At 36.4% G+C, this 27,225-nt stretch overlaps 1 protein-coding gene and 1 pseudogene across 5 annotated transcripts; both read left to right on the top strand.

Annotated features, from left to right (window-relative positions):
* Positions 1-545: 545 nt before the first annotated feature.
* LOC104000519 (pleiotropic drug resistance protein 2-like) lies at positions 546-16,132 on the top strand (annotated as a pseudogene).
* A 1,166-nt stretch (positions 16,133-17,298) lies between these two features.
* LOC135585546 (polyadenylation and cleavage factor homolog 4-like) lies at positions 17,299-26,400 on the top strand. Of its 5 annotated transcripts, XM_065139970.1 has the most exons (9): positions 17,300-17,861; positions 19,775-19,876; positions 20,024-20,281; positions 21,277-21,402; positions 21,494-21,674; positions 21,789-22,084; positions 22,543-24,688; positions 25,564-25,654; positions 25,969-26,400. In XM_065139970.1, exons 1-7 carry the CDS (start codon positions 17,484-17,486, stop codon positions 24,538-24,540), a joined length of 3,339 nt encoding a protein of 1,112 aa, XP_064996042.1. In that variant the 5' UTR covers positions 17,300-17,483; the 3' UTR covers positions 24,541-24,688; positions 25,564-25,654; positions 25,969-26,400. The 5 variants fall into 5 exon arrangements, with proteins under 5 accessions (XP_064996037.1, XP_064996038.1, XP_064996040.1 ...); XM_065139965.1 differs by having other exon boundaries at positions 17,299-17,861; positions 21,494-22,084; XM_065139966.1 differs by having other exon boundaries at positions 17,299-17,861; positions 21,494-22,084; positions 22,543-24,602.
* The last annotated feature ends 825 nt before the right edge of the window (positions 26,401-27,225 follow it).

The raw sequence follows: 27,225 nt of genomic DNA on the forward strand, positions 1-27,225 counted from the left end.
ATTGCATATATTTCCATATTGACGCCGATAATTTTTTATTTAATTAAATATCGATAATTATTCAACGGTATAATTTCTTGATGAGAGTGTGTATGTAGACCCTCCGAAGACTTCTCAATCCAAACATATCACGTGATAATAACACGAGTAAGTATTGCACGTTATACTAATCTATAAACTATCGGTGGAATGCTCAAATTAAACTCATGCGTAAGAGCATATTGTTGCATATACGGATCACGAGACAGACTAAGAATGATCCCTTTGAACATCTATCATCGGCGTTAAACAGTTTACTCAGAACACGTTGGAACAAAAGAGATTTAGTTAATATTAAAAATAATAATAATATTTATACTAATTAACTGATTACCTCACACGCCACCAAAGCCAACCGCAAGACACCCGTTTTAAGGCTCCCTCTCACCCCGCCTTCCTCCATCCCTCAAGTATATTGCCGCTCACTTCGCCGATTCCGATGTAGTCGATGCTCTATATATAAGCGTATAGAGAAAGATAGCAAGTAGCGGACACCAACGAGAAAGAGGGAGGAGTTCCGGCGGCCGGTATCCATGGCGAGCGAGCTGACTCGGAAGAACAGCAGCAGCAGCCGGCGGAACTGGGCCGGCGGCTACCAGGACCCGGTGGACGTGCTCCGGCAAAGGAGCATTGCCGCTGAAGAAGGGGACGAGAGGGAGAGCCTCATGTGGGCGGCGCTGGAGAAGCTGCCGACGTACGACCGCATGCGAAAGGGGATCATCCGACAGACGGTTGACGGCGGAGGCGCCCTCTGCAGCGAGGTCGACATCCACCGGCTTCGTCGCCAGGACCGGAAGCTCCTTCTCGATCGCATCTTCCGGGTGGTGGAGGAGGACAACGAGCGCTTCCTCAAGCGCCTCAGAGACCGAACGGACCGGTTCATTTCTTCCCCCGCACGGGTTCTCTTTTTCTTGAATTCGAGATTTTGTTCAAGAATCGGCAACATTGTGCAATTTAATTTGACCAATTTCATGATATCTATGACTAGTTTTGGACGGGATGTGTTTCAAAAATTCATCTCGTTCTTGAATCATGCAGCCTTTAGGTTGGAGGTCTTTTCATGGTTGGTTTGACATATATGAGCATGGAACAGGGTGGGACTGGAGCTTCCGAAGATTGAGGTCCGATACGAGAATATATCAGTGGAGGCAGAAGTTTATGTCGGTAGCAGAGCACATCCTACCCTGTGGAATGCCACTCTAAACGTATTAGAGGTACTAAGATTCCATTTACTGTTTGTGAGATCTGAATGAGAACTAGAGGTAATAAAGTTTCTCTCCCGATCTGAACTGGACAAGGCAGAGAAAAACTCCCCAGAGATTTAGTTCAGAACAAACAACAAAAGGAACAAGTAGTAAAGAAAGACGGACTAGAAGAAACGATAAAATAAACTAAAACAGAAGTGAGAAGAAAGAAAAAATTGGAGAAAGAGAGAGGTAAAAGAAACATCTTATCATTCACTTATTTGTATTTCATCTCTGTTGGTTTTCTCTATAGGGGATTATAATTCCTAGTTCAGGACTTCTGTTGCTAGAACAAACACAATCATCAGTTCATATTTTATGATTTCAAGTCTTGGCCAGGAGTGGATTTTGTGACCTGGTTTTGGTGTTTTAGGTACTTGCAATTAACATTTTAAGCTCCATGACCAAAACGTTTTATATGTCATAACCTTTACCATTATCTTCTACTTTGGAAAATCTAGTTTTTGTCCATCAATTTAACATAATAACCAAGTATGCTGCTTTAGAGGAGATACAGATTTTTTTTTTCCTGAACATTTATCTGGTTTCACTTCTTCCAGAAATTATGCTAGGGGAAATTCAGGAATCGATTTTGTCTTTTTCTCAAACAATTAATCATAAAATCTTTTGGGTCCATATGATGTTTCTTTTCTGCTTCCTGATGTGGACATTCAGGGCATTGTTGGTCTTCTACAACTTTCTCCATCTAAGAGAAGGACAAAAAAGATTCTTAATGATGTCAGTGGAATCCTGAAGCCAACAAGGTATGCGAACAATTTTTCTGGAATATTTTGCCTGCGATACGTTTAATGATTAATTGCTTAAGAAAAAAAATTACGATCCATATCTTTATTTTTTTCAGTAAAGTAATGAAAATATGCAGACATCAAATTCCTGCCTGTTTTGGTTTTAAAATCTTAGGAAAATTGGTTGAAACAAATTCTAGAGCTTTTCAAGAGATGTAGCATGTTTGTATGTTCTTGTAGCTTTGGAAACATAATATTGGTACTATCTTAGCATTCACTTTCAGATAAAGAATAAGGACTATATATGTGGTTTCCTAAATGCTTAAACTAACGAGAAAGGACCTGGTAATGTATTTTAGCTTTAACATGTCCCTTGACGGTACAAACCTGATAAAAGGATTAAGGCCTACATATAAATATGAGAAAAACAATGGTTGAGCAAGCCAAGATTCATCCTCATTACCTGCTCTAAATCATCTTATAAGTTTAGTTGGGTGACCAATTCTCCCAAGATCTCTCTCTCTCTCTCTCTCTCTCTCTCTCTCTCTCTCTCTATCTATCTATCTATCTATCTATCTATCTATCTATCTATCTATCTATCTATCTATCTATCTATCTATCTATCTATCTATCTATATATATATATATATATATATATATATATATATATATATATATATATATATATATATATATAAACCAAAAATAAAATAAAAAGACAAAGAAAAATGGAAATCCAAAACTTCAATTATTGGGAGTGAGCCCAATACTAAATTTGAACCAAACTTCACTTACCAAGAGTTAAAAAGAATGACAGCAAATTTCTAATTGTTTTCCTGCAAGAATTAGAGTCCAAATAATCATACATCAAATCATGCCATGCAATGTTGTTTCATTGAGGTGAAAATTGGGTTTCTAGACTTATAGGGCTCTATGGACTGAGTGTAAAACAAGAATCTCAGTTGTTTTAAATCTAATCCACTCTCAGGATGACATTGCTTCTTGGACCTCCAGCCTCAGGGAAAACAACACTCTTGCTTGCCCTGGCTGGGAAACTTGATAAAAATCTAAGGGTGCGCTTCCTCAATTTTTTGCAGCATGCATGAACATGCAGTTCTCTTACAATGTTTGATAAACATGCATGGACAGCTTTATATGATCTATAGGAATGTGCATTTGATATCTTTGCTTTGCTAGCAGGAATCCGGTAAGATCATGTATTGTGGTCATGAACTTTCGGACTTTGTTCCCCAGCGAACCTGTGCATACATTAGTCAGTTAGACCTACATAATGGTCAGATGACAGTTCGAGAAACCTTGGATTTCTCAGGACAATGCATGGGTGTGGGAACAAGGTATGAGATGCTGTCAGAATTGTCAAGACGAGAAAGAGATGCAGGAATTAAACCAGATCCTGAGATTGATGCATTCATGAAGGCTACTGCAATGAAAGGGCAGAAAGCGAGTGTAGCAACAGATTACATCCTTAAGGTTCATGCCTACATCTTCATTGAGCAAATTCAGTTTTTGTCAAGCTGCTACTGGCAATGCTAATTCCTGATATTCTTCCAAACAGGTACTTGGTCTGAAATATATATGTGCAGATGTCCTTGTTGGTGATGGGATGAGACGAGGCATCTCTGGAGGACAGAAGAAGCGGGTGACAACAGGTATGCTGCAATGATTGTCCATTGCTATAGGAACAGGACTGCAATCAAGTGTCATATGCAAACTTTCACTTTCATTCACTAACCTTTTTTACCTGAAACGCTTTGGCATCCTTTTGTCTTTAAATAAAGCAATTAATTTTCACTTTCTTAGATACTTCTTGGACATACATATAAGTACCACAAAATCCTCAATTTCCTATCAACAAAATCCATTTAGCTCCAGGGTTGTTCATTGCATTTTATTTATTGAACAATTTATACAACTATAAGCCAATAAAATATATTTTGGCATCAAATTTGCAGGGTTTCAAGAATTCTGCTACTGCCATTTCCCAGAAACTATATGTTCCATGCAAATTACGATCAGAACAGAAAAACCTGTGCTAGTGGTCACAGAATAAGAAAAAAATATTAGGGGAAGCTCCTGTTTGCATCTACAACTCAAGCACCACATTGAAGAACAATGTTTTATTTTGTTTTTGTTTTTGTTCTTTTTCTTTCAGTAAGATATAGTATGTAACTATCCCGTCAACCATATCTCCAAGATTGTGGGGTTGAGCATGTTGATAAGCATAAAAATCATTTATTTTAGTCTGGGTATTGGGGTTTCTGCCCTCATGTTTAGTTTGCTTTCTTTCTAGCTTATAAAATTGTTTTATCTTCAAAATTTATAATAATAATGTCTCAAGATTTATTGAATAATTCTTTCCTTACTTTGGAAATAAGCCGGTAAATATTTTTGGTCTGTTTTGACTTTTATCTTGTTGTCCTTTATAATTGCATGTAGAGAAGAATTAGGCTATTGGTTCTCTGGTTGCAGGAGAGATGCTGACTGGACCTGCAAGAGCACTCCTCATGGATGAAATATCTACTGGACTTGACAGTTCCACCACATTCCAGATAGTCAGGTTCATCAGACAGATGGTTCATGTCATGGATGGAACAGTGCTCATGTCTCTTCTTCAACCTGCAGCTGAGACATTTGCACTTTTTGATGATGTTATTCTACTGTCTGAGGGGCAAATAGTCTATCATGGTCCTCAAGAGAATGTCCTTGAGTTCTTTGAGTCTGTGGGTTTTAGATGTCCTGAAAGGAAAGGAGTTGCAGACTTTCTTCAAGAGGTAACTTCAAAAAAAGATCAAGAACAGTACTGGTGTAACAAGGACCAACCTTACCAATATATTTCAGTCTCCAAGTTTGTGCATCTTTTCAAGTCATTTCGTCTTGGGCAACAGCTTTCAGAGGACCTAAGTGTTCCTTATGATAAATCTAGAACTCATCCTGCTGCACTCACAACAGGGAAATATGGCATTTCTAGCTGGGAGCTCCTTGAGGCATGTTTATCAAGGGAGTGGTTGCTGATGAAACGCAATTCATTTGTCTATGTTTTTAAGACTTCCCAAATTACCATACTCTCATTGATGGCCATGACCGTGTTTCTGAGAACTAAAATGCCCCACCAGACAATTCCTGATGGTAACAAGTTCAATGGTGCACTCTTTTACAGTTTAATTAATGCTATGTTTAATGGAATGGCAGAACTATCAATGACTGTTTACAGGCTGCCAGTGTTTTATAAGTAGAGAGATTTCTTGTTTTACCCTCCTTGGGCTTTTGGCTTGTCATATTGGCTCCTGAAAGTACCTCTTTCCTTGTTGGAATCTGGAATATGGACTATTTTTACATATTATGTGACTGGTTTTGCTCCTGCTGTAGGGCGGTAAGTACTACAAAATTTGCTATTATCCCTACTAAAGCACTTACAACACTTTGGTACTGGATGAGATGAAGTTCCATGTTCTTCAATTCTTTTCCAATTACATATATATATGGAAAATGAAAATTTACCGTATCAAAATTTCCTAATTTGGCAGGTTCTTCCGTCAGTTTTTGGCACTTTTCCTTGTACATCAAATGGCTCTCTCTCTTTTCCGTTTCATTGCTGCAGCTGCAAGAACTATGGTTATAGCTAATACATTCGGAACTTTCGCTTTGCTTATTGTTTTTGTGCTAGGAGGTTTTGTCATCTCTAAAGGTTAGCAATCTTCTGACAGATAAATATTTGATTGTCTCCTTGTACTTGATCTCTTATAAATAAATGTATAGATCAAGGTACGCAATTTAAAATAATATCGTCCGGTACGGGCTGTACGTACCGGTCCGTCAGCTTACCGGTATACGGACCGCCCGTTACCGGGCAGAACGAAAAAAAAATAATAATAATAATAATATATATATATATATATATATATATATATATATATATATATATAAACTCAGCGATGTCGCCCTTATAATATTATATATATATATGTATGTATATATATATATATATATATATATATATATGTATATATATATACCGAACGGTATACCACTCGGTATACAGTTTCGTACCGTACTGAGCGAATGTCGAAACTTCAGTACGGTACGAAATTGCATACCTTGGTATAGATACATGAGAACCTTTAGTATATTAATTAGTAACTGATGTTTCAATACTCAAGTTGGAATCTGCTATTTAATTGTTGTTAATATCCTTCTCTAGTCTTTAGTTTCTTGTGGGATCATAACTCAGCTCTGTCCTTTAAATGTGTGAGCAGATGACATCAAACCCTGGTGGATATGGGGCTACTGGAGTTCCCCATTGATGTACGGGCAAAATGCTCTAGCTATCAATGAGTTCCTTGATCCGAGATGGGGCGCTGTAAGATTTTATTCGTGTAACTTTTTTCTGAGTGCTATGTACTAATAGTTATGCATGTAAAGTTTATCAAAGGGAAACACTGACATATCCAGATTTTGGTAATTATGAATGCATGATCATTAATAAATGAACTTCCAAATTCAGTAAATGCTTTCTTTATCTCTGTTTCAGCCAAACAATGACACAAACATACATGAAGCAACTGTAGGAACAGCTATTCTAAAATCAAGGGGAATGTTTGTAAATGGCTATTGGTATTGGATTTCTGTTGGGGCCCTCATAGGGTTTGCTATTCTGTTCAATATATTGTTTATCCTTTCACTTACTTACTTGAACCGTAAGTTTTAGTTCTCCATTAATTTTTCAGCTCTTTTATTTCATTGCTCGAGTATAACTCTCACATACACTAAATTTTCTTCATTGTAGCTATTGGAAGTTCTAAAGATATTATTGATGACGAGGAATTAGAAAGTAAGAAAAAGAATAACTTATTATCAGACAGAAGTGAGAGGTTTGAATTGATAGAACGCAGAATGGGGTCTGCTACACTTGATATAACAGGTTCGCTGATCTAACAGTTGTCTCTTTTAGTTTAACATTGATGCTTATTGTATTCTTAATTCTAGAATCGAAGTATGAGAGCCTTTGATGATTAGATACTCAACCATTATGATTTAATTTCTAATATACTGAGATAAATTTTAAAAATCAAGTCGCATACCATCATCATGGGTTGCAATGTTTATGACATTAAAGTAGTCCAATAGCTAATGACAAATGGAAGCAATAGCTATGGCCAACAAACCAGGTCAAGTGTAGCTAATGACTGTCAATCTCTTAACGGGTTTTTGTATCCATTTAGCAGCAGTGCTCTTCAGGCTAATTATATTCTTAATAAATGATTCATTTTCAGTTTTGCTTCAATTATTTTAAAGTTTCTAACTTCTTTATATGCTGACATAGCTGCAGGAAGGAGAAACAGCTCTGATAATTTTAGTTCTTCAGCCCATTCCATTAAGAGGGGAATGGTTTTGCCTTTCCAGCCACTTTCTCTTGTTTTCAGTCATGTGAACTACTATGTTGACATGGCAGCAGTAAGTCAGTAATCCCAAATTGTTATTTAAGTTCTTCAAAGATCAAACAAGTTGTTGTACGCCATATAACTTCTTTATGAAAGATGCTTCTTTCAATGGCCACTCTCCATTGATTTACATTACAACCTTAAATGGTTCACAAACAACTGCTTATTGATAGAAATAATATAATCATGTACTTCCTTATTGAATTAATAGGATCATTGCTGAATGAATTATAGACATTTATTCTGGTGCATATCCTTCCATGACGATTGATAGGCTAAATTATCCGTAGAATCTATGGCTGCTTAGATGATTGGCTACCTGAACTTCTTTAGTTCATCCTGAATAATGCATTTAATGTACTTTCTCATGGGCAACAGCTTTATCTAGTTTCAGAAAATATATGCTTCTACCTTAGTTGTTTCACAGAAATATAGGAAACAGTTCACCATCTTTATCATGAAATTGTACATGATTGGAAATACTTCTCAGTAATTTCATTTGGTATGAGATTCTGTCTTCTTCAAATCCTTCCTTTTTGATTCTTAATAATGTACCATCAGAAATCTCACTTCACGTCTTCATTACATTACCTAATTGCACATGCATGAGTTAACAAATGCTGCTAAGACGAAAATATAAACAGTTGTCATCTAATCTTGAAGCACTATTTCAGTCATTATTGTTCAGAGCAGCAAAAAATTAAAGAATTTAACAAGATAAACTTTTCCTCTCTCTGCATCAGGAAATGAAGAGCCAAGGAATTGAGGAAGATCGTATCCAATTGCTGACCAATGTAAGTGGTGCATTTAGGCCAGGAGTCCTGACAGCATTGGTTGGAGTGAGTGGAGCAGGAAAGACTACATTGATGGACGTGTTGGCAGGAAGAAAAACTGGTGGTTATATTGAAGGAAGCATCAGTATTTCTGGTTATCCTAAAAAGCAAGAGACCTTTGCTAGAATAAGTGGTTACTGTGAACAAAATGATATTCACTCACCACATGTGACTGTTTATGAATCACTCATCTACTCTGCTTGGCTGCGTCTTGCCCCAGAAATAGACAAGCAAACACGACAGGTTTGTTACAACATTCGATGTATCTGTTCTTTGTACAAGTTGGTAATGAGTTTTAAAATTTGCACAGATTCCATTTTGACTAAAATATTATATTTTCTCTCTGACACCAAAATCCTTTATGTATGTTTGTAGATTTGCAATGACCAACAAAGTTTTACCACTTTCTTCAAGCCATCAATATTTTTTTGTTTTAATGTTCGAACTATTTTGTTCTCATGGTAAGAAATGAACTGATTGAATCCATTCAAATGATCTGGAATTACAAGTGTCAATCCAATAATTAATGGCAATGCCTCTGTAGGTATTAAAATCATGAATCACTAGTTTCATTAGTGTAAGGAAGTCTGAAAATAAAGATTCATATTGATTAGATATTGAGAAACAGTAGAAACTCAACAGGTGGTTTCCTTTATCTGGATATATATACTATGTAAATATGTCTGGTCTTGGTCAGATTAGGAAATTTCTGCTTAACTAAGATCATATCATGGGTCTTGTATTGGATCATACTTGAAAAATGAGCTATGAATAATCTAAAGATAATTCTAAATTAAATGTCTTTTTTACACTTCCAAAATTCTTACATTGACATATCCTCTTTCATGTCAGGTTATCAATGACTGTCCTTAACAAAGGAAAATAACTGTCAAGAAACATGTTGACTGATTAGCTTTTACTTGCTTATGTTCACATAGATATGTTTGTGCTTTGAAGGGAGACGTGCCTGCATGCATGTGCTCTTTTTCCTTTTTCTTTTGGTCCATCGTTTAACAGAACTAACAGTTCTGTGTTTCCGTGATGTAGATGTTTGTGGAGGAGATTATGGAGTTGGTTGAACTTGATATATCGAGAAATGCTTTGGTTGGCCTTCCAGGGGTGGACGGTTTGTCAACTGAACAGCGGAAGCGACTCACAATTGCCGTTGAGCTGGTTGCAAATCCATCCATTATCTTCATGGATGAGCCAACAACAGGTCTTGATGCTAGAGCTGCAGCCATAGTTATGCGGACAGTGAGAAACACAGTGGACACAGGACGAACTGTTGTTTGTACAATTCACCAACCAAGCATAGATATTTTTGAAGCTTTTGACGAGGTTCTTGTTCCTTTAATTTAATTTCACATAGAAGTTGATCCTACTTCCCTTTGCACCTAACACAAAATTGATTCTTGAGAGACTTTATTTTTCTCTTTCCAGCTACTTTTGATGAAGAGGGAAGGCCAAGTTATATATGCTGGATCCCTTGGTCGTCACTCTCACAAACTTATAGATTATTTTGAAGTGAGTTTCCTTTTGTATAATATAAAAGCTCCTTTGGATATGAATATCAACAATTTAATGATTGAAAAAACTCAAACATTTTACTTGATTGATTGCAGAACTAGTTACTTAAATTTCCTACAACTTTGTCAATCTAGATATTTCTCTTCAAGAATTACCATGGGTCCAACTGTGAAGTTCTGGGAAGGAAATTTTTTTACTTTGCCTGCATTCATTGTTATGTATGTTCTGGTCCAAATGTCCAATTTTCTTCTTTTTTTTTTTATGACTATGCTCTTTCAGACTTCTTCTGGGAAAAATTTTACTTTGTTCAATTTTTGAAGTAGAGAAAGTCCTATAAATGCTTAAACTATTGCTTTTTCTTTAGACTGAAAGTACAAGTTTAGTGAAAAAAAACTCTCCTATTGCTGGAGTTCCAACTTAACATGGAACTGTTTCCTATATCAAGTGTTATAGTACATTTGTAAATCACCATTTTGAAAAGCATATTTCTTTCTTCTTGATTTGGTTAATAGTTTTTGTCCTCCTCGTTTCGTTCTATCATGCATATCTTGCCATTATATCATATCTGTTCTACTTTTATTTTTGGTGAATTTATATATTTTTGCACACATTTCTTCAACTCTTTTAATGGTTTGCTATGTCCCGGTGCCACATTATTATTATTATTATTATTATTATTATTACTATTATTATTATTTCAAAATGCAGGACCAAAAGGAAATAGCCTTTGAAGCAAAGAGAAGGCCCAATGATATTCTATCTGTAAAATAGGGCAATGGGTATATATATATATATCCCTTGAGTTAGCGATGTCCTCAAATTACCAACAGAAATAATGTAAGAAGAGATAGAAAAAGGATTTGAAGGAAGAGATATGGTAAGCAGAAGAGAAAGAATTTGGAAGATCAGAACCACAAGCTTACATGACCATTTATCTTGTAACAAAATCTACTCCTAAACTGATAAACAAAAATGACTTCCTTTATAAACTATTAATTATTTGACTAAAAAATAAGTCCAATGCATTAGAGTAACTTTGGAAGTTCTAGAGAGGATAAATGACCTAAATTTAAACTAGACCTAGATGTCTTCTGTCCTACATCTCATTGTTTTTTCTTTTACCGGCAGGATTACCATTAGGTTCAGTTTGCATTTTTTTCTTAGTTCTCTGAAATCTTTTGATATATCAAGCGAGATACAGTAACACCTTATGACATGAGGCAAAATTAACATAGATTTGTGACTTTTGTCCTTTTACACCCTTCTCATTTCTAGATTATGGTGATATTTCATAGTCTTATAGGTGCAACTATGGCTTACACAGATATCAGCAATCTGACTCGTTTCAAGAAAACCCACATTTAATTATCACTCACTGAGAAAATTCTCCTGCAGGCAATTCCAGGGGTTCCCAAGATTACTGAAGGTTATAACCCTGCAACGTGGATGCTGGAAATAAGCTCTCCTTCGGTTGAGACTAGCATGAATCTGGATTTTGCTGAAGTTTATGCTCGTTCCCCTCTTTATCAGTAAGTAGATGCCATATGTTTTTGTTAGCAAACATACATCAAATCAGTTATTTATCACCGTTTTGTGCCATTCAGGAAAAATCAGCAACTTATCAAAGAATTGAGTATTCCTACATTAGATTCAAAGGATCTATCTTTTCCTACAAAATATACCCAGAGTTTCAGTACTCAATGCAAAGCTTGCTTTTGGAAACAGTACTGGTCTTACTGGAGAAACCCTCAATACAATGCTACCCGCTTGTTCATGACGATTGTCATAGGCCTTATTTTTGGCACCATGTTTTGGCAAAAAGGTGGAGAGATGTAAGCTTTTGACTTTTCTCTGGCATTTATGTTCATGTTGCTTGATGCAATCCATAGGGATAAAAGGTCAACAGTATATTTGAGCAGTATAAGTAGAAATTTCTTTCTAAATTTATGAAGTTCCATTAAATACATGATCTTCCTGACTACTGATCTATTTAAACTACGTAGATGCCCTTCTTTACTGGAAATACTGTTCTTAAACAATTGCCTCAGTAACCAAATGTGATTGATAATTCCCTTACTTCAAAATTCAGTAGGATTTTAGTTCAAAATTCCAAAGGCTTCCACTGGCACCTACCTCATGTGGTGCCATTTGAGTTCAGTTCAGTTGTGAGCCACATCTAGATGAAAGGGTGCTTATCTTCTCTGACTAGTTCTGATGCCTTTATAATATGCTTATGCATGTTTGGGTAATAAGGTCATCAGCATGCCTTTGTCCTGTATGCCCAACCTGATCTTCTTAAGCTGTTATTTACATCTGACCTATCTAATATTATGTAAGATAGATTGAGAAGTGGTTTAATTTTTTTCTATATGCTTAAATGATTTAGTAAACTAATGATCAGTTTATAACAGAAAGAAACTTCTAAACTTCAAGAAAATAATTCAAACTAATTTATTATTGAAATAGTTGAGATCTTGCAACCCAAGTTGTCAGTTACATATCCAAGCTTTTAAATGAATTGAGTTTATAGAATATTGTTCATAATTGAAATCATGTTGAAAGCCTCCTCTCCCTCTTTGCCAGTATGTGAACCTGCTGCAAGCCTTGACAAATAATGGCGGTACATGCATGTGCTGTTGGTTGGCTTGGATCTGACATATTTTTAGCAGCAAATTTAGCCCTTTATCTATCCCTCTTGATGAAGTTGTTCAAACGCATTGGTTAAATAAAATCAAACTGCCTTACTCAATCTTTGTGATTTAATTGCAAGCTAGAAGACATTTTGGAAACAATCATTTTGACTTTAGGTACATTAGCAAATTAAGCCAAACTTGTATTGTAAGTCTTGAACACTATATGCCCATAATTTATTATAGTATTTAAACTATGCATATAGATTGATTAGTCCCTATTGCTTAAAACTAGCCAGCATTCCTTAAGATATATGGAAGAATAATGTTTATCTTTTCTTTTTTTTTCTTTTTCTTGGTTAAGGAAATGGTGATGTCCCTAGGAAATTCTATATATCAATATACATCTTTCATATGTATGATAATGTAGCTAGGTACATTAGCAAAATAAGTCAAACTTGTATTGTAAGTCTTGAACACTATATGCCAATAATTTATTATAGTATTTAAACTATGCATATAGATTAATTAGTCTGTATTGCTTAAAACTAACTAGCATTCCTTAAGATATATGGAAGAATAATGTTTATCTTTTCTTTTCTTTTTTTTTGGTTAAGGAAATGGTCGTATCCCTAGGAAATTCTATATACCAATATACATCTTTGATATGTATGATAATGTAGCTACTAGTATTAGAACTGTAGGGAGTGTGTCTAGTGAGTTTCCTATTAGCATATGATTATATCAAGGATAATATCAAAGATTCGCATTAGGTCCCCACCTTTTTATATTGATAATGCTTTATGGATCTGAGTGTTCGGTAGTTAGAAAACAACATATATGAAAAGTTTGTGTTGCCGAGATGAGAATTTGATATGGATGCGTAAAGTTACTAGGAAAGATAGGAAAAGAAATACTTTTATTCGTGAACAATTAGGTATCATTTCGATAGAGAATAAGATGAGAAAAAATCGTTTAAGATAGTATGAGCATGTGCTTAGGAAACCTCCGGATGCAGTAGTTAGAAGAAGTGAAATGATTAATATTAGTGATACAATAAAAGATAGAAGAATACCTAAAAAGATCTTAATAGAAACTATAAATAAAGATATAAGTACTCTGAACTTAACTAAACATATGACTTTTTATAAATCTCAATAACAGGAAAAGATCCATGTAATCGACCCTAAATAGTTAGAACTTACGACTTTATTATTGTTGTTATATCTATGAAATAAACTTACGTTAGGAACTGATGCTTTCTTAGTGCTTCCATTTCCTCTTTCTTCTTCTAAAAACTTTTTTTTGGTGTGTTTACAAATGGGAAAAATAATCAAATTTTTTGTTTTCATGTGAGTTCGAAATTATTGTCTTAAATAGTTGTTATGTCCTGATGGCAGAAATTTGATTAGTAGTGGTGAATCTCTGCCACCAATGAGATCATGTGCTAATTTTGGCATGTGCAAATCCAATGAAAATTGATGGATAACAATGATAAGCCTTTATTCTCAGATTTTTGGGAAGAGGCTTCCTGGATAAGTAACAATTTTTTGGATACTTACCCCTAAGGAAAAAATCAAATAGTTTTATTGTAAAACACTGAAAAGCAGGCCAGCTTTTGCTGATAAAGAATGTGTACATTTATAGTTTTATTATAAATGTGTCAAAACAATTTATCACATTTCAAACTCATTTGGTTACATAAACAGAAGCAAACAACAAGACATTTTTGATATACTTGGAGCTATATATGCTGCTATTTTCTTCCTTGGAGCCAGCAATGCTATCGCTGTGCAGCCTATTGTGGGCATTGAGAGAACAGTCTTTTACCGTGAGAGAGCAGCAGGAATGTACTCAGCCCTGGCCTATGCATTGGCTCAAGTAAGTCAAATCTTTCATGTCACTGAACAAAGTGATTGTGATATTGTTGTTTGCCATAAGGGGCAGATCTTATTTTTTCTCATTTATAGTTGTTTATGTCGAGATTAAAAAAGGGACACAATATATAGAAGAGAAAAAAGAAAACATGGCTCATCCCTCTCACATTCACATATGTAAAATATATTGCACACCACATTGTATATATGTGATTAACTTGCAGAAAAACAAATAATGATGATCTCAGTCATTCAGCCATGCCATCCAAGAGCACGTTATGAAACCTTCAAAATGATGAAACGTAGTAACTTCTAAAATGTAGTCAGACATTTTTGCTGCAGTATTGCATTCACATGTCCCTTCCATCATTTTCCAAGTGGTGTGCTGCAAAATATATTGGTTTCTTTCTTTCCTGCACATGATCAATTTGTTTAAAGAATTAGCACATTTCTATGACCTATTTACAACGTTCCATTCTTAGCCAGTCAATTTGCCAATATTAATAATTGGCAAAGAGTGACTTCTTTTTGGTTTTTTTCCTTTTAGTTGAATGGCCAACTCTCTGGATCAGCAGAGTCCAACATTGTATGGATGGTTTGAATGTGCTAAATATACAATAAGGCTATTGAAAATAAGCTAAGCCTAATTTAGAAATTTGTTTCAAATTTAATCACTCTGCAGCACATGATATGGAAATTATTCGCTGAGATTATAATCTGTGCACTTTTTAGTGAAGAATTATTATGCCAAGTAGCTAAGAAAATCAGTTCAATATTCCCATTTGTTCATGATGAAGTGTCTCAGACTAAGTTCATAAATGGTGCTTTCTAACTAGTCTAAGTTGTTTCTTTAAGAAAGAAACTTAGAAGTGCAGTGATCATAAAAAATAATCAAAATTTTGTTATAGAGCCATGCAACATGAATATCATTTTTCTCCAGATTCATGACAACTGATTTAGTTCTTCACATGTTGCCACAAGACTCCTAGTGAAATGGTTATTTAATGGCAGTTGTGTTCAAATTATTTTAAACCATTTGTGTTTGCTAGAACTAAAGCCAAAATTCTCATATTTCTTGCATTTTCAGGTTAGCATTGAGATGGTATACATTCTGGCGCAGGGACTTCTTTATAGCCTGCTCCTTTTCTCAATGATTGGTTTTAGTTGGCAGGCCACCACTTTCTTCTGGTTTTTCTTCTTCATTTTCATGAGCTTTGCCTACTTTGTTCTACATGGCATGATGATTGTAGCGCTCACACCGGATCACCAAGTGGCTAGTATCCTATCAAGTTTCTTCTACACCTTTTGGAACTTGTTCTCAGGCTTCCTGATACCACGACCGGTATGTGATCACAGACTGTAAGTCGCATGATTCTTGGCCAACTTTTCTTCACTTGTAGTGCTGATCTTATGTTGATTGCTGCTCATTTTGCAGTCAATTCCAGTCTGGCGGAGGTGGTACTACTGGGGTGATCCTGTAGCGTGGACGATATATGGTGTTGTAGCATCACAGCTGGGACAAAAGGAAAACTTGGGTTATGAACACAGCTTCCTCGGTTATGTAGCATCCCTGGAGAATCCAGTCTAACAGTTAAGCAATTCTTAGAGGACAACCTGGGCTATGAACACAGCTTCCTCGGTTATGTAGCTCTGGCTCACTTGGGTTTTGCGTTGGTCTTCTTCCTTGTCTTTGGCTATTCCATCAAGTGCGTCAACTTCCAGAAGAGATAGGCAAATTGTTGAAGATAATTTTACTTGGCAATTGAAACATGTTTTTTTTTTTTTTCCTTGGAAAAGAAAGAAATGGAGTGACAGAAATGTCAATCTTCTTTAGTGATAAATGGAAGCCATCATCACTAGTTTAGCTGATCCTGATTTCAGATATGTCCTGCTTCTTCCTTGCTCAATACGTTTCGCCATTAATTTCTTATAAAGTACAATAAATGTAAGGGTGCACATTGATAAAACGATAAAATTACTCTTACTTGATCTTTCTTTCTTATAATTATATTTTTGTTTTTTCTTGTCAAAGGTAAACGACGAAATTGAGATTAATCTTACAATAAATTATCAAAGTTCTTACTAGTTAACTTAGCTGGCACCTTCAATATAATATAATACTATATATTAAATTATAATATTATTATTTTATAATATCTACAATTATATAAATATTAATTATATTTTAAACATTGATCTGATGGTGATATCAAAAATTAAGAATGTAAAATCTCATCCGATATATAATAAAAAAAAAATTACTACCACACATTTGATTGGCATTTCAGCTTGTAAAATGTGACCTACAAGATAATTGTTTTATGCTAGTATTTTCAATTTTTTTTTCACCAAATTTTCAATCTTTATAATTTTATATTTAATAATACTGAAGTTAATTTTTCAACCATATTATATTGACTCATTTTTTACATCAGTATTTATAACTAAAAAATTAAATATGATCCAAAATTTATTTTTTTTCAAAACCATAGGAAAATTAGATTAGAAACGTTCGACTCACCTCAATCTTTCCACATAGGATAGGAGGCAAACATGACATGCATATTTTCTATTTTTAGGTTATTTTTTTGTATCTGCCGTGACATAAACAATGATTTCATCAATTTTTCTAATTTTAGGTGATTTTATGGATTATTTAAGTCGAATTTGGATCGATTCATATTAATCCTTAAAAAGGTAAGGATGTGTGTGTATCATTTTATCATCATCTTGGCTGTCTGCTATATTTCGAAAATTGCGGCGCTCCCAAGTAAAGGGAAGAACATAAAAAACGGCTTTTTCTGGAATAAATTGGCATATATGTGTTTTAGCTTAATTTTCTTTCTCTGAATTCTCTTTCCAATAAGTCTTTTTCTTAATACTCTTTATTCCTTATTGCAATTAAACCGCCTCAGGGTTTTGCCGAATTACAAATGCACCCCCCCTTTCACCCGTATGAACCGTATGGCCCTTTCGCCTTCCCTCCTCTCCTCCTCCTAATTTAGGGTTTCCTTCTCCCCGAATTCTCTTGTTCGTCGCTCCATCGATCTGCGAAATTGCCGACCGAGCTGCTCCCAACACATCTAGGGCTTTCGCCATTACGTTAGGGCTGCGGGAATCCCCCGGGAATGGAAATGGAGAGCTCCCGTAGATCCGCCATGGACCGTTCCCGAGAACCGGGCTTGAAGCGGCCTCGATTGGCGGCGGAGGACGCGGCGGAGAGGGATCGCGCTGCCGTCTCCACCAAACGCGACCCTCGGCTCAGGGCCGTCGGCCAGCCGCTGGATCCCAGGGTTCCCAGGCCTCCTCGGGTGGGGGACAGGGAAGGGAGCGACGATGCGCCGAGAGGAGGGTCGCATCAAGAGCTTGTGGCGCAGTACAAGACGGCGCTTGCGGAGCTAACATTCAATTCCAAGCCTATCATCACTAATCTGACTATTATCGCGGGAGAGAGTCTTCATGCCGCTAGGGAAATTGCTGCCGTCGTCTGCGCCAACATCCTCGAGGTGATCCGATCTACTTGAACTCTATTCGATTATGAAGTCTGATCTTGTCTGTGAGGTAGATGAACACTAGTTCTTTCAATTCTATTATATGGCATGTTGTGGTTCTAATCGAGGATGAGCCCTTGCAAGAAGACTTCTGGGGCAAGAGATGTAGTATTCAATAGTTAACTCGACTAGTGGTGCTTGATGATTTCTGATGATTTCCGTATGTGAGATATCATCCTCTGATGTCTCAGAGAAGGCTATTGAACACCTGTGTACATCATTCATTCTCCTTCAACACTGCCGAGTTGATTTAAATGTTTCCTTGAATCAAGTAATTTTTACCAGGTGCAGTTCTAAGTGAGCCCTCGCATGCTTATCTTTTGGTTCTGAGTTGCCAGTAAACATATTTGAATTTCATTAAAAAGTTATGTGCTTCTTGAATTTGTTGAGGATATGGTATTGCTTGATATTGGGACACCTTAAAGATTTTGTCCAATGGAAGGGTCCTTCAAATGCCCTCTCCATGACTAAAAGTCGTTGCTTCTTCTGTTAATTAATTTACTAGAATTTCTCATATAGAATAAATAACTCATGCAGCTCTATGATTAAAACTGCAAAAGGAATATTTTAGGTTTAAACACTCGAGATTGATCGTTATCAATCAAATATGACATGATCCTTTCGGGCTGAATTTACATGGAATTCTACCATGACGTACAGCAGATGCCAAATTATGTGAAATGTTGCTGGTGACTTGTTGAGCACATTAATATGATCATTGAAAGTCAATGATGCAACTCTTTGGAATGTCATATCAAGGTTTGTCATCATCAGATTAGTATCTGATCGATAGGAATTTGCTGGGTCTATCAACATCAGGTGAAACCTGGTAGAACTATAAAATTCATATTTGGTTGTAGTTATTTAAAATTGATCAGAATCAACTAGGATCTGTCAGGAAATCTGTTGGCTAGTTCCAAGTGATATTTGAGATAGGATTGATGATTGCTTTGCCTCAAAATTTGATGGTTTGGGATGAGCTTCGCTTGATCTTCCCAATCTGGATGGGCTAGGCCGATTTTTTGATCCATAATTGTGCTGGTCACTGGTCACGTTGGACCGGCCAAGGTTCTGAATCCTTTTATGGCTTAAGGCTAATTAATGGCTTAAATATTAGATCTGCCTTGTGCTGGCCAGTTTCAAATCTTTATCAAATTCAACCAAAAGTTTTTTTTTCTTTTGTCAGGGCACTTGCTTTGTCAAATTCATTCAAATCTTGTGCTGCAGGATGTACCACATATTTATTATCAATTAGTACCAAAAAAATTTAACAGCACTGGCTTTGAACTTTTAAATCTAGGAGCATTATATTGAATGGAAAGGTAAATTAGGAGCATCTTAGGAGGTTGATATGATTATAATTCCATCCATTGCAAAGTTGTACATGTTGTAAAGTGAGTAAATGTAATTAGTTTTCCTGTTGATGGGACCTAGTCCATGTTGTTAAATGATTGATTTTGTCTGTCCAATGGTTGTGAGATTGGGATCGATATTTCATCAGAATACCAAAAGTCTCCCCAAAATTTCCAGAATAGCATGTTGTGCGAAACATAACTACATAAGGTGGCAAACAAAGCATGTCATTCTATACATCTTAAATCATGTTCTTTTTGGTTCTTTCTACCTTATTTTTAGCAAGATTTCAATATATATTAATCCACATTATTCTCTTTAGAATTATTGATTTAAATCAGCAGGTTTCTTTGAAAACTTTTTATTGTTAAGAAGTCCTAATTGCTTGTGAGATGCTTCCCCAACTTTAAGTTTTTTCGATGTTCATACTCATTGGAATTTTTTAATATCCTCTGTCCCTGGCCTCTAGTTTTGAGATAATATTGATGATGTATTGTTGTAATGCTGACCTACAGGTACCCAATGAACAAAAGTTGCCATCCCTGTATCTCCTAGATAGTATTGTGAAGAATATTGGAAGAGATTATATCAAATGTTTTGCTGCAAGGCTACCTGAGGTAGATTCTGCTGTTAAGGTTATGATATCTCAGATTTCATCATTTTGTTTGCTGTTAAGCATATTTTAGCATCGGTTCCTACTTTCTGTTCCTCTCTCACCCCCTTCAGTTCTCCCTCTCATCTGGTGTGATGCTTTTAATTACTAGGTCTTCTGCAAGGCTTATAAACAGGTTGATTCTTCTATTCATTCGAGTATGAGACATCTGTTTGGGACATGGAGAGGAGTCTTCCCCCCTGCCTCACTTCAGATAATTGAAAAAGAACTTGACTTCCCACCAATCACCAATGGTTCATCGAAATCTGAATCATCAAAACTTGATTCCCAACCACAGCGTCCAGCCCACAGCATTCACGTGAATCCAAAGTACCTGGAGGCAAGACAGCGGCTTCAACAATCATCTAGGGTAAGTATGTCAAGTATGATTTTGGAGATAATCTTTATTGGCTTTGTTCTGCTTTATAGTCTTAAAAGTTATTAAACTGTTCTAGTCTGTTAATGTGTTCCTAAATACTTTTGTTGACTGTAGAAGTTTCCCAAAACTTTTCAACAAACATACTAGTGTTGTGGTCAATTAGGTGTGGTTACTTTTACTTTTGTTGGATAAGTGTGTTTGCATTAGGATGTCTAAAATAGTGTAAATTATCATGAGAAATCACTTCAACTAGTAGGATTTATAGAAAATCAAGAATGTGGAAAATGGTGAATGAATCGGTTTCACATCTTGGTCGTAAAGGATACTGTAGTAGAAATAGAATTTGGATGTTTCTTGGATATATAGGCTATTCACCTGTAGTAAATATAAAAAAAATGAATATGCATTAGAATAAGGGAAAAGGTTCCTACATGATTTCTCAGGGTAATGTTGAGTTAGCAAGATGGCCAAAGGGTGGAAAGCTGAGAAAGAAGATTTATTTGTCTAAAATTGTCTTTAAATATACTTGTATATCATCAATCTTTTACATATTTACCATGAGTTTTGAATATAAGCTCTTGTTGTAATAGTAATGTTTAAAGCTTGGGTTATACTGGTCGATACCGACTAATATTTACCAGTTGGACGGTTCACCATACATGGATCAAACAGTTTCACTTGCACTGGTACAAAACCAAGCTCAACGCCTTGTTACGAACTTAGCTGATTTGCAGTGGGTCAGCCTACTTTTGATTTTGTGCAGTGCCGAAGAGTTTGCAGAGGGTCAGCCTACTTATCTTGTTTTTCACAGTTTACTGTTAGCTAAACGGATGGACAAGCACTAGAATTTTTTTCTCTATCATATGTCAATTGATTATTTTGGTACTTATTTTCTGTTTTTATACTGTCTGTAGAATATTGTTACTTGTCATTCTTAGTACCTCAATATAACCTTGTATGTTGATTATCTTGTTTGGTTGGTGAAGGCCAAGGACATAAGCAGTGATGATTTCAGTGGTGTGGTTAGTACAATTGATGATGCAAAGAGGTATGACAGAATCACTACGGTAGGAAATTCAAGGCAATGGAAAAATCTACCTGCTAAAATGCCTGTATGTTATTTCTTGCCCGTTGTTTTCATTATTAGTTCCATAAGTATATTTCTCTTTTTTAATTAAGGTCTATATTTTCCGTTAAATTAAGTTCTATTTGCAGAATGTGCAATGTCCTCAACAGGAATTCATTAACAATGTCATCCATGATAAAAAAAGGCTTAAAGTTATTAGAGATCATGAATATTCTTCTGATCTTTCACAAGAGTTGGACCTTGGAATTGGAAGAGTTGGTGAGAGGCTTAAAGACGGTGATGGGCACAACAATGCTGGTACCAATTTTACTGAAGCACAGCTTAACAGAATGAATGAATTTGATGTAAATCATTTTTATGATAATTATCAAGTCTCTGGATCTAGACGATCTAATACTCTGCTAAGTTCAGTAGATTTAGGTGATAGAGATAGAAGCAAGTTAGAAGCCTCTAGAAGCTGGAAGAACTCTGAGGAGGAAGAGTATATGTGGGATGACATGAAAACAGGAACAGAGTATGGAGGTACCAACAACTCACTCAAAGGTGATTGGCATAATGCCAATGCTGATAGGTCTGTTAGAATGCAAAGTGGAAAGTGGATGTCTTTGAAGCCAGAGCATGTGCAATGCAACTTGAACAAAGTCAATGATGCTTTCCCTCGATTAGTGAAGACTAATAAGGGTGAAAGCAAAGTGCTGCCTTATGAGGTATTTATTGTTTTAATATCATTGATAATTTTCCTTGGTATTTAAGCCCAGTAGTACATGCTTTTATATTCGTTTTTTTTCTTTTTTGCAAAGAGAATTTTGCTCTCAACTTGGTTGGATACAACCAGAAGATTTTACACTATGTATATGTTTTTCTTATTGGAAACTGATGTAGTATTTTAGATCTCTCATATCAATTCTTGGTAATGTGGCAATTTAGTTTCTGCTAGAACTTGAGTACTGTATTTTTCTGAGCTGGTACAAAGAAGCAGAAGGTCTAGAGTCTTTTGTCATAAATTAGAACTTGCAATCAATGTATTAGCGAAGGCAGGTAAACTTGGGACTTCTTTGCATTCTTGTTCGGAATGGTATATTTACATCATCCAGTTGCTTCCATTTGTCTACTAAGTGCAGCTTCAGGGTTATCAAATAAATGCTTATATCATTGAAATTTACAGGCTAATGATATTCTCAACAAGCAGGATTTTTTTGAGAAGCTTCGACCATCATCTGCTGTTTATGACACTAATTTGGGATTACGTACAGAGGCTTCTTCAAATTCACTATCACAACGGAAGGCTTCATCAGAACACCATTCCTCATCTTTCTGGACCTCCCATGAGTTACCAGCATCTTTGGTTGGATTAGATAAAAATTGCTCAAGGGCTGGTCAACCAGAAGGACAATCGCTCTCTTTCAGTGCTGGTTTATCTACAAGCATTAGTTCATCTTTGCCACTGCCTGGGCTGTGTTCTTCTGTGCCGTCTTCAACTTTGGGCCTTCATGCTAATATCCCAGGGTCAAGCGGAACTTTTGGACAGCAGTGGCAGCAAACTTTGCAGCTTCCATCACTGTCTTCAGATTTAACTCCATCTTCAACATCCATTCAACAATGGAAACCACATAACTCAATTGATCCTGATCGTCTTCGATCTCATTTGTTCTCTCAAACTGGTCATAAGCCTTTGCATCTAGCAGGTTCCGTGGATTTTGTTTCAGGTAAAAGTCATGCTCAACCACTTGGTGCATCCCAATCAGAGATTACTCAGCACCTTGAAGACTTATTTGATCCTACTACGTCAACATCCTATAATCAGCCAAGGGATTGTCCCCCTCTCATACAGCAATCACAATATAATCTATCTCAATGGCAGGCAGCAACACAGTCTCAGCCCTCTCGAACTGAAACCGAGACTCAACCTTCCCTTCGGAGTGAAACAGAGTCTCAACCTTCCTATCAGACTGAGAAACTGTCACCTCTGCCCCCGGGTCTTGGAACTCATCAGGCTGAAAAAGATTCTTGCACAAGCCACTCAAATGATCCTGCTGTAAGACAGCCTCACACAAGTAGTTTATTGGCTGCAATTATGAAAAGTGGTGGTCTGTTACCGAATAATTCAATCAGCAACCTTCAAAAGCCAAGTGTACAGCCTCCTTTGCCTGTTGGACCTCCTCCTATCCAAGTTACATCAGCTGCTCCTTCAAACACTCCATCGGTTTTCCCTCCACTTTCCCTTGATGATACACCTGATCTGAAGCCACCCCAATTTGGAGATACGATACCACCCCTACCACCTGGCCCTCCTCCACCTTCCTCATCCTCGGTAGCTGTGAACTCAGACAACTCGAAGACGTCTGGAGCCAATGTGAATTCACTTTCAAGTCTTCTGAGTTCATTAGTTGCAAAAGGTTTGATATCCTCATCATCAACTGAGTTGCCAACTACATCTACAGCTAAGCTGGTTGATAAGGCCAAGGATCAGTGTATTGGCTTTCCTAGCAACAGTATGGAGCAAGTTCCTTCATTCTTAACTACCGCATCAGGTATTCCTCCAATTTCTACAGAAGATCCTGCTACATCAAACTCAGTTGCAGGTGCTGCATTATCACAATCCAGTGCTGCATTATCACAATCCAGTGCTGCTGAGTTGAAGAACCTTGTAGGCTTTGAGTTCAAATCAGAAATTATGCGTCGATTTCATCCTTTGGTGCTTACAAGCCTATTCGATGATCTAAAACATCAATGCAACATATGTGGTCTGAGGTTCAGACTTCAAGAGCAGCTCCAATGTCATCTAGATTGGCATGCGCCAAAGAAGTCTGAAATGAGCAACTTTAACCAAACGTATAGAAAATGGTTCCCAGAGATGAGTGATTGGGTCAATGGTCCTGTTGGACCACAAAGTTCTTTGGAGGCAGCAATATCGCTGGAGGAAGTTGCCCCATATGAAGAGGAATCTGAACCCATGGTTCCCGCAGACGAGAGCCAATGTTTGTGTGCATTATGTGGAGAACCATTTGAAGATATTTTCTCTGAATCAAGAGATGAATGGATGTACAAGGGGACTGTATACTTGGAACTACAAAATAAGCAAGATACTGCAAGTAATATGGATGGACCAGCTGACCAACTTCCTATTGTGCATGCTCATTGTATGTCGCAGTGGTCCGCCTGACATTGCTGAGAATGGTAAAGTGGACCAACCGTATGCACCAAGTGGCCTATTTTGAACTGAAGGTGACTATGCATGGCCCTCCCTCCCATGTGCTGCTTTCACTCGGCTACAAGTCTTTTCAGGATTATTTATTAACATTGCCAAAATTGTAAGTAGATAATTGCTCCTCTTAACTTAAAATCAGATTGAAAACTGCCGCTTTAAATTTCTCGATTTTATAATTTCTTGCTATTTTGCAATTCTTTTCATGCTACTTTTTCCTGTAGTGCATATGAGAAAAGAATTGTCAAATCAAGAAAACATGATTCTGTAGTATATGATAATGTTTTGACATATTTTTGGCTCATTCTTGCCGGAGTGTTTTTGTTCTCTATTCTAAACCATATAACTAGTATGTTTCAAGTTAAAATCATACTTTATGTGGAACTTGAACCAACAGATCAAATATATTTTTAATACTTTAACATATGATGCTCAAACAGGCACACTTGCATCATAGATGGTAATGGTTTCAAAATTATTGATGGATCATGCATGAGAGGAATTTGTAGAATTTCTGCTTCTGTTCTGTTTATTAGTTGTGCTACTGCATGCATATGCTGAATTATGAAGCTTATGTGTCTGATTGTTGTGTTAAAGACTGGAGCTTAGTAATCAACTACTTTTTACCCCATTTTACGTCTTTTCTACTCTTTTTTTTTTCCTCTGATTCATAAAATGTCACTGAAATAAGGCCAGTTAAACTAAATTGACTGTTTGTGTTAGTCATGGATTCGGTTTTCTTGATTATTTTGACTTCAGAACCCTACCATAACGCAGTGGCTAGAGAGAAGTAATTTATGAAAATGTCTTGACTTTTTTTAATCAGTGGCTAGAACTGAAACACAGGGGCAAGAGATAAGTGGTCAACGTATGAAAACATGTATTGAGAAAAAGGAGCTAGAATTTGTTCTTTTTGTTGATATCTAGAGTTAGATTTTTGTTGATCAATCATGTATATTATTGTTTCCTCATCTCTTACAGTACTGGGAGCGCTGTTCAAAAGAAGTTTATTGACCGGCTTTGCTCTTCATCTATAGTCACCGGAATCAGATTGGCTGGCACGCTTTTATGTGTATGCCATCTCTCACATCTGTTGATTTTTGTTGCATGAAAAATGAGAAATAGATGTTTGTCCTTAATTCATCCGTCTATTCAGTCATGCCATATATACTTGCAAAAGAAATGGATAAGAAAAGTTCATTTTGCTCTTTTGGCTGCTGTCTTTCCAAATTAATCTTCACGCAATGTTTTATGCTCGGCCTGAATGAATGCATATTGAAAAGCACGTTCTAATTACCTTTTCACCACGTCTTTTTTTTCTGTTTAAATTTTATTTTCGGCCCATAAGGTTTGTCTGCATGAATTGTTATCATGATTGTTTTGCAGATAATGTGTTACATCTGTTGTTTCGTTTGGGCCGATAGATCTCATTCACCGCCGAGATGGACCATCACATTAGAGACCGAACTGCGCTGTTATGCGGCTTTGCATGGGGAAATTTCTAGTTGGGATAGGGGTGAGATAGAGGATAATTAGTTCCCTGAGGCGTACATTATAATTCTTTTCTTATCCTAAATACTTTATTATCGGATATCCGAACTTGAAGTTGGTGAGTGATAGATAGGATTCTTTTGTGCGGTTGGAATCCGTCGGTCAAAGCATCTTAATTAGATCCTAGTTTGAGGAATTGGATTATTTGATACCCCTATCTCTGGCTATTAGATCCTCAATTTAAAGCCTTGTATTTGCAAATTTCGGTAGTTTGGTGATTGGTACGTGTACGAAGTTGCATGTCCTATTTGATGTGCTGTGCATTAATTATTGTGCTGTGCATCAATAATGGGTTGATTGGTACGTGTAGAAAGTTGCATGTCCTATTTGGTGATTGGTACGTGAAAGAAGTTGAAGCAAATGGCGCGTCTTAATTCTAATTAAGAATCACACATGTATCGTTCTCATGCTATATATCTTTGGTCATTTATTTAGGTGAGCCACTGATCTATTACCGAGTCCTCGAGTTAGGACATCACTCGAGGATCTATTATTGCGGCCATGAGTTTTATTGGCCAAGGCAAGGGTAGACATCTCCGGTCGTGCAACAAAGGTCTAGATTTTACCCAAACAGCCACAAACACTATATTTGGTCACACAGATTCCCTATCTGAATTATCCTAAAAACTGATCAATAGATAAATAGATATTTAAACCTAATTTAAGCAAATCAATAGACACGAGTAGATATCTAAGCTATTTAAGAATCCTTGTTGAAGATTCTAAATAAATATTCCTAAATAAATACCCAAGAAAACCGATCCGGGCAGATAATCAGTCAAAAATCTATATCGCAAAGATTGATTGACCTGCAGGGAAGAAGTAGACAGATCAGACAGAACCGAGATAAATCAAAAACGACTAGAGGTTACAAGCAGGAACTTATCTGTCATGGCCGCAGACTCTGAGGCGCGCAGATTGAAAAGTTGAATCAGAACAATAAAATAAAGACAAATGTATGGTGGCTGCCATGATCCAACATTATAATATCTGCATCTTAGTCCTGTATCCAAACAAGTTATTCTGTTCTGCAGGTTGAAAGAGCAATACATAATTTGAACACCCATACAACTAATATCACGCAACAGTACA

The sequence above is a fragment of the Musa acuminata genome, chromosome BXJ3-2 (assembly GCF_036884655.1).
Source record: "Musa acuminata AAA Group cultivar baxijiao chromosome BXJ3-2, Cavendish_Baxijiao_AAA, whole genome shotgun sequence".
Classification (NCBI taxonomy): Eukaryota; Viridiplantae; Streptophyta; class Magnoliopsida; order Zingiberales; family Musaceae; genus Musa; species Musa acuminata.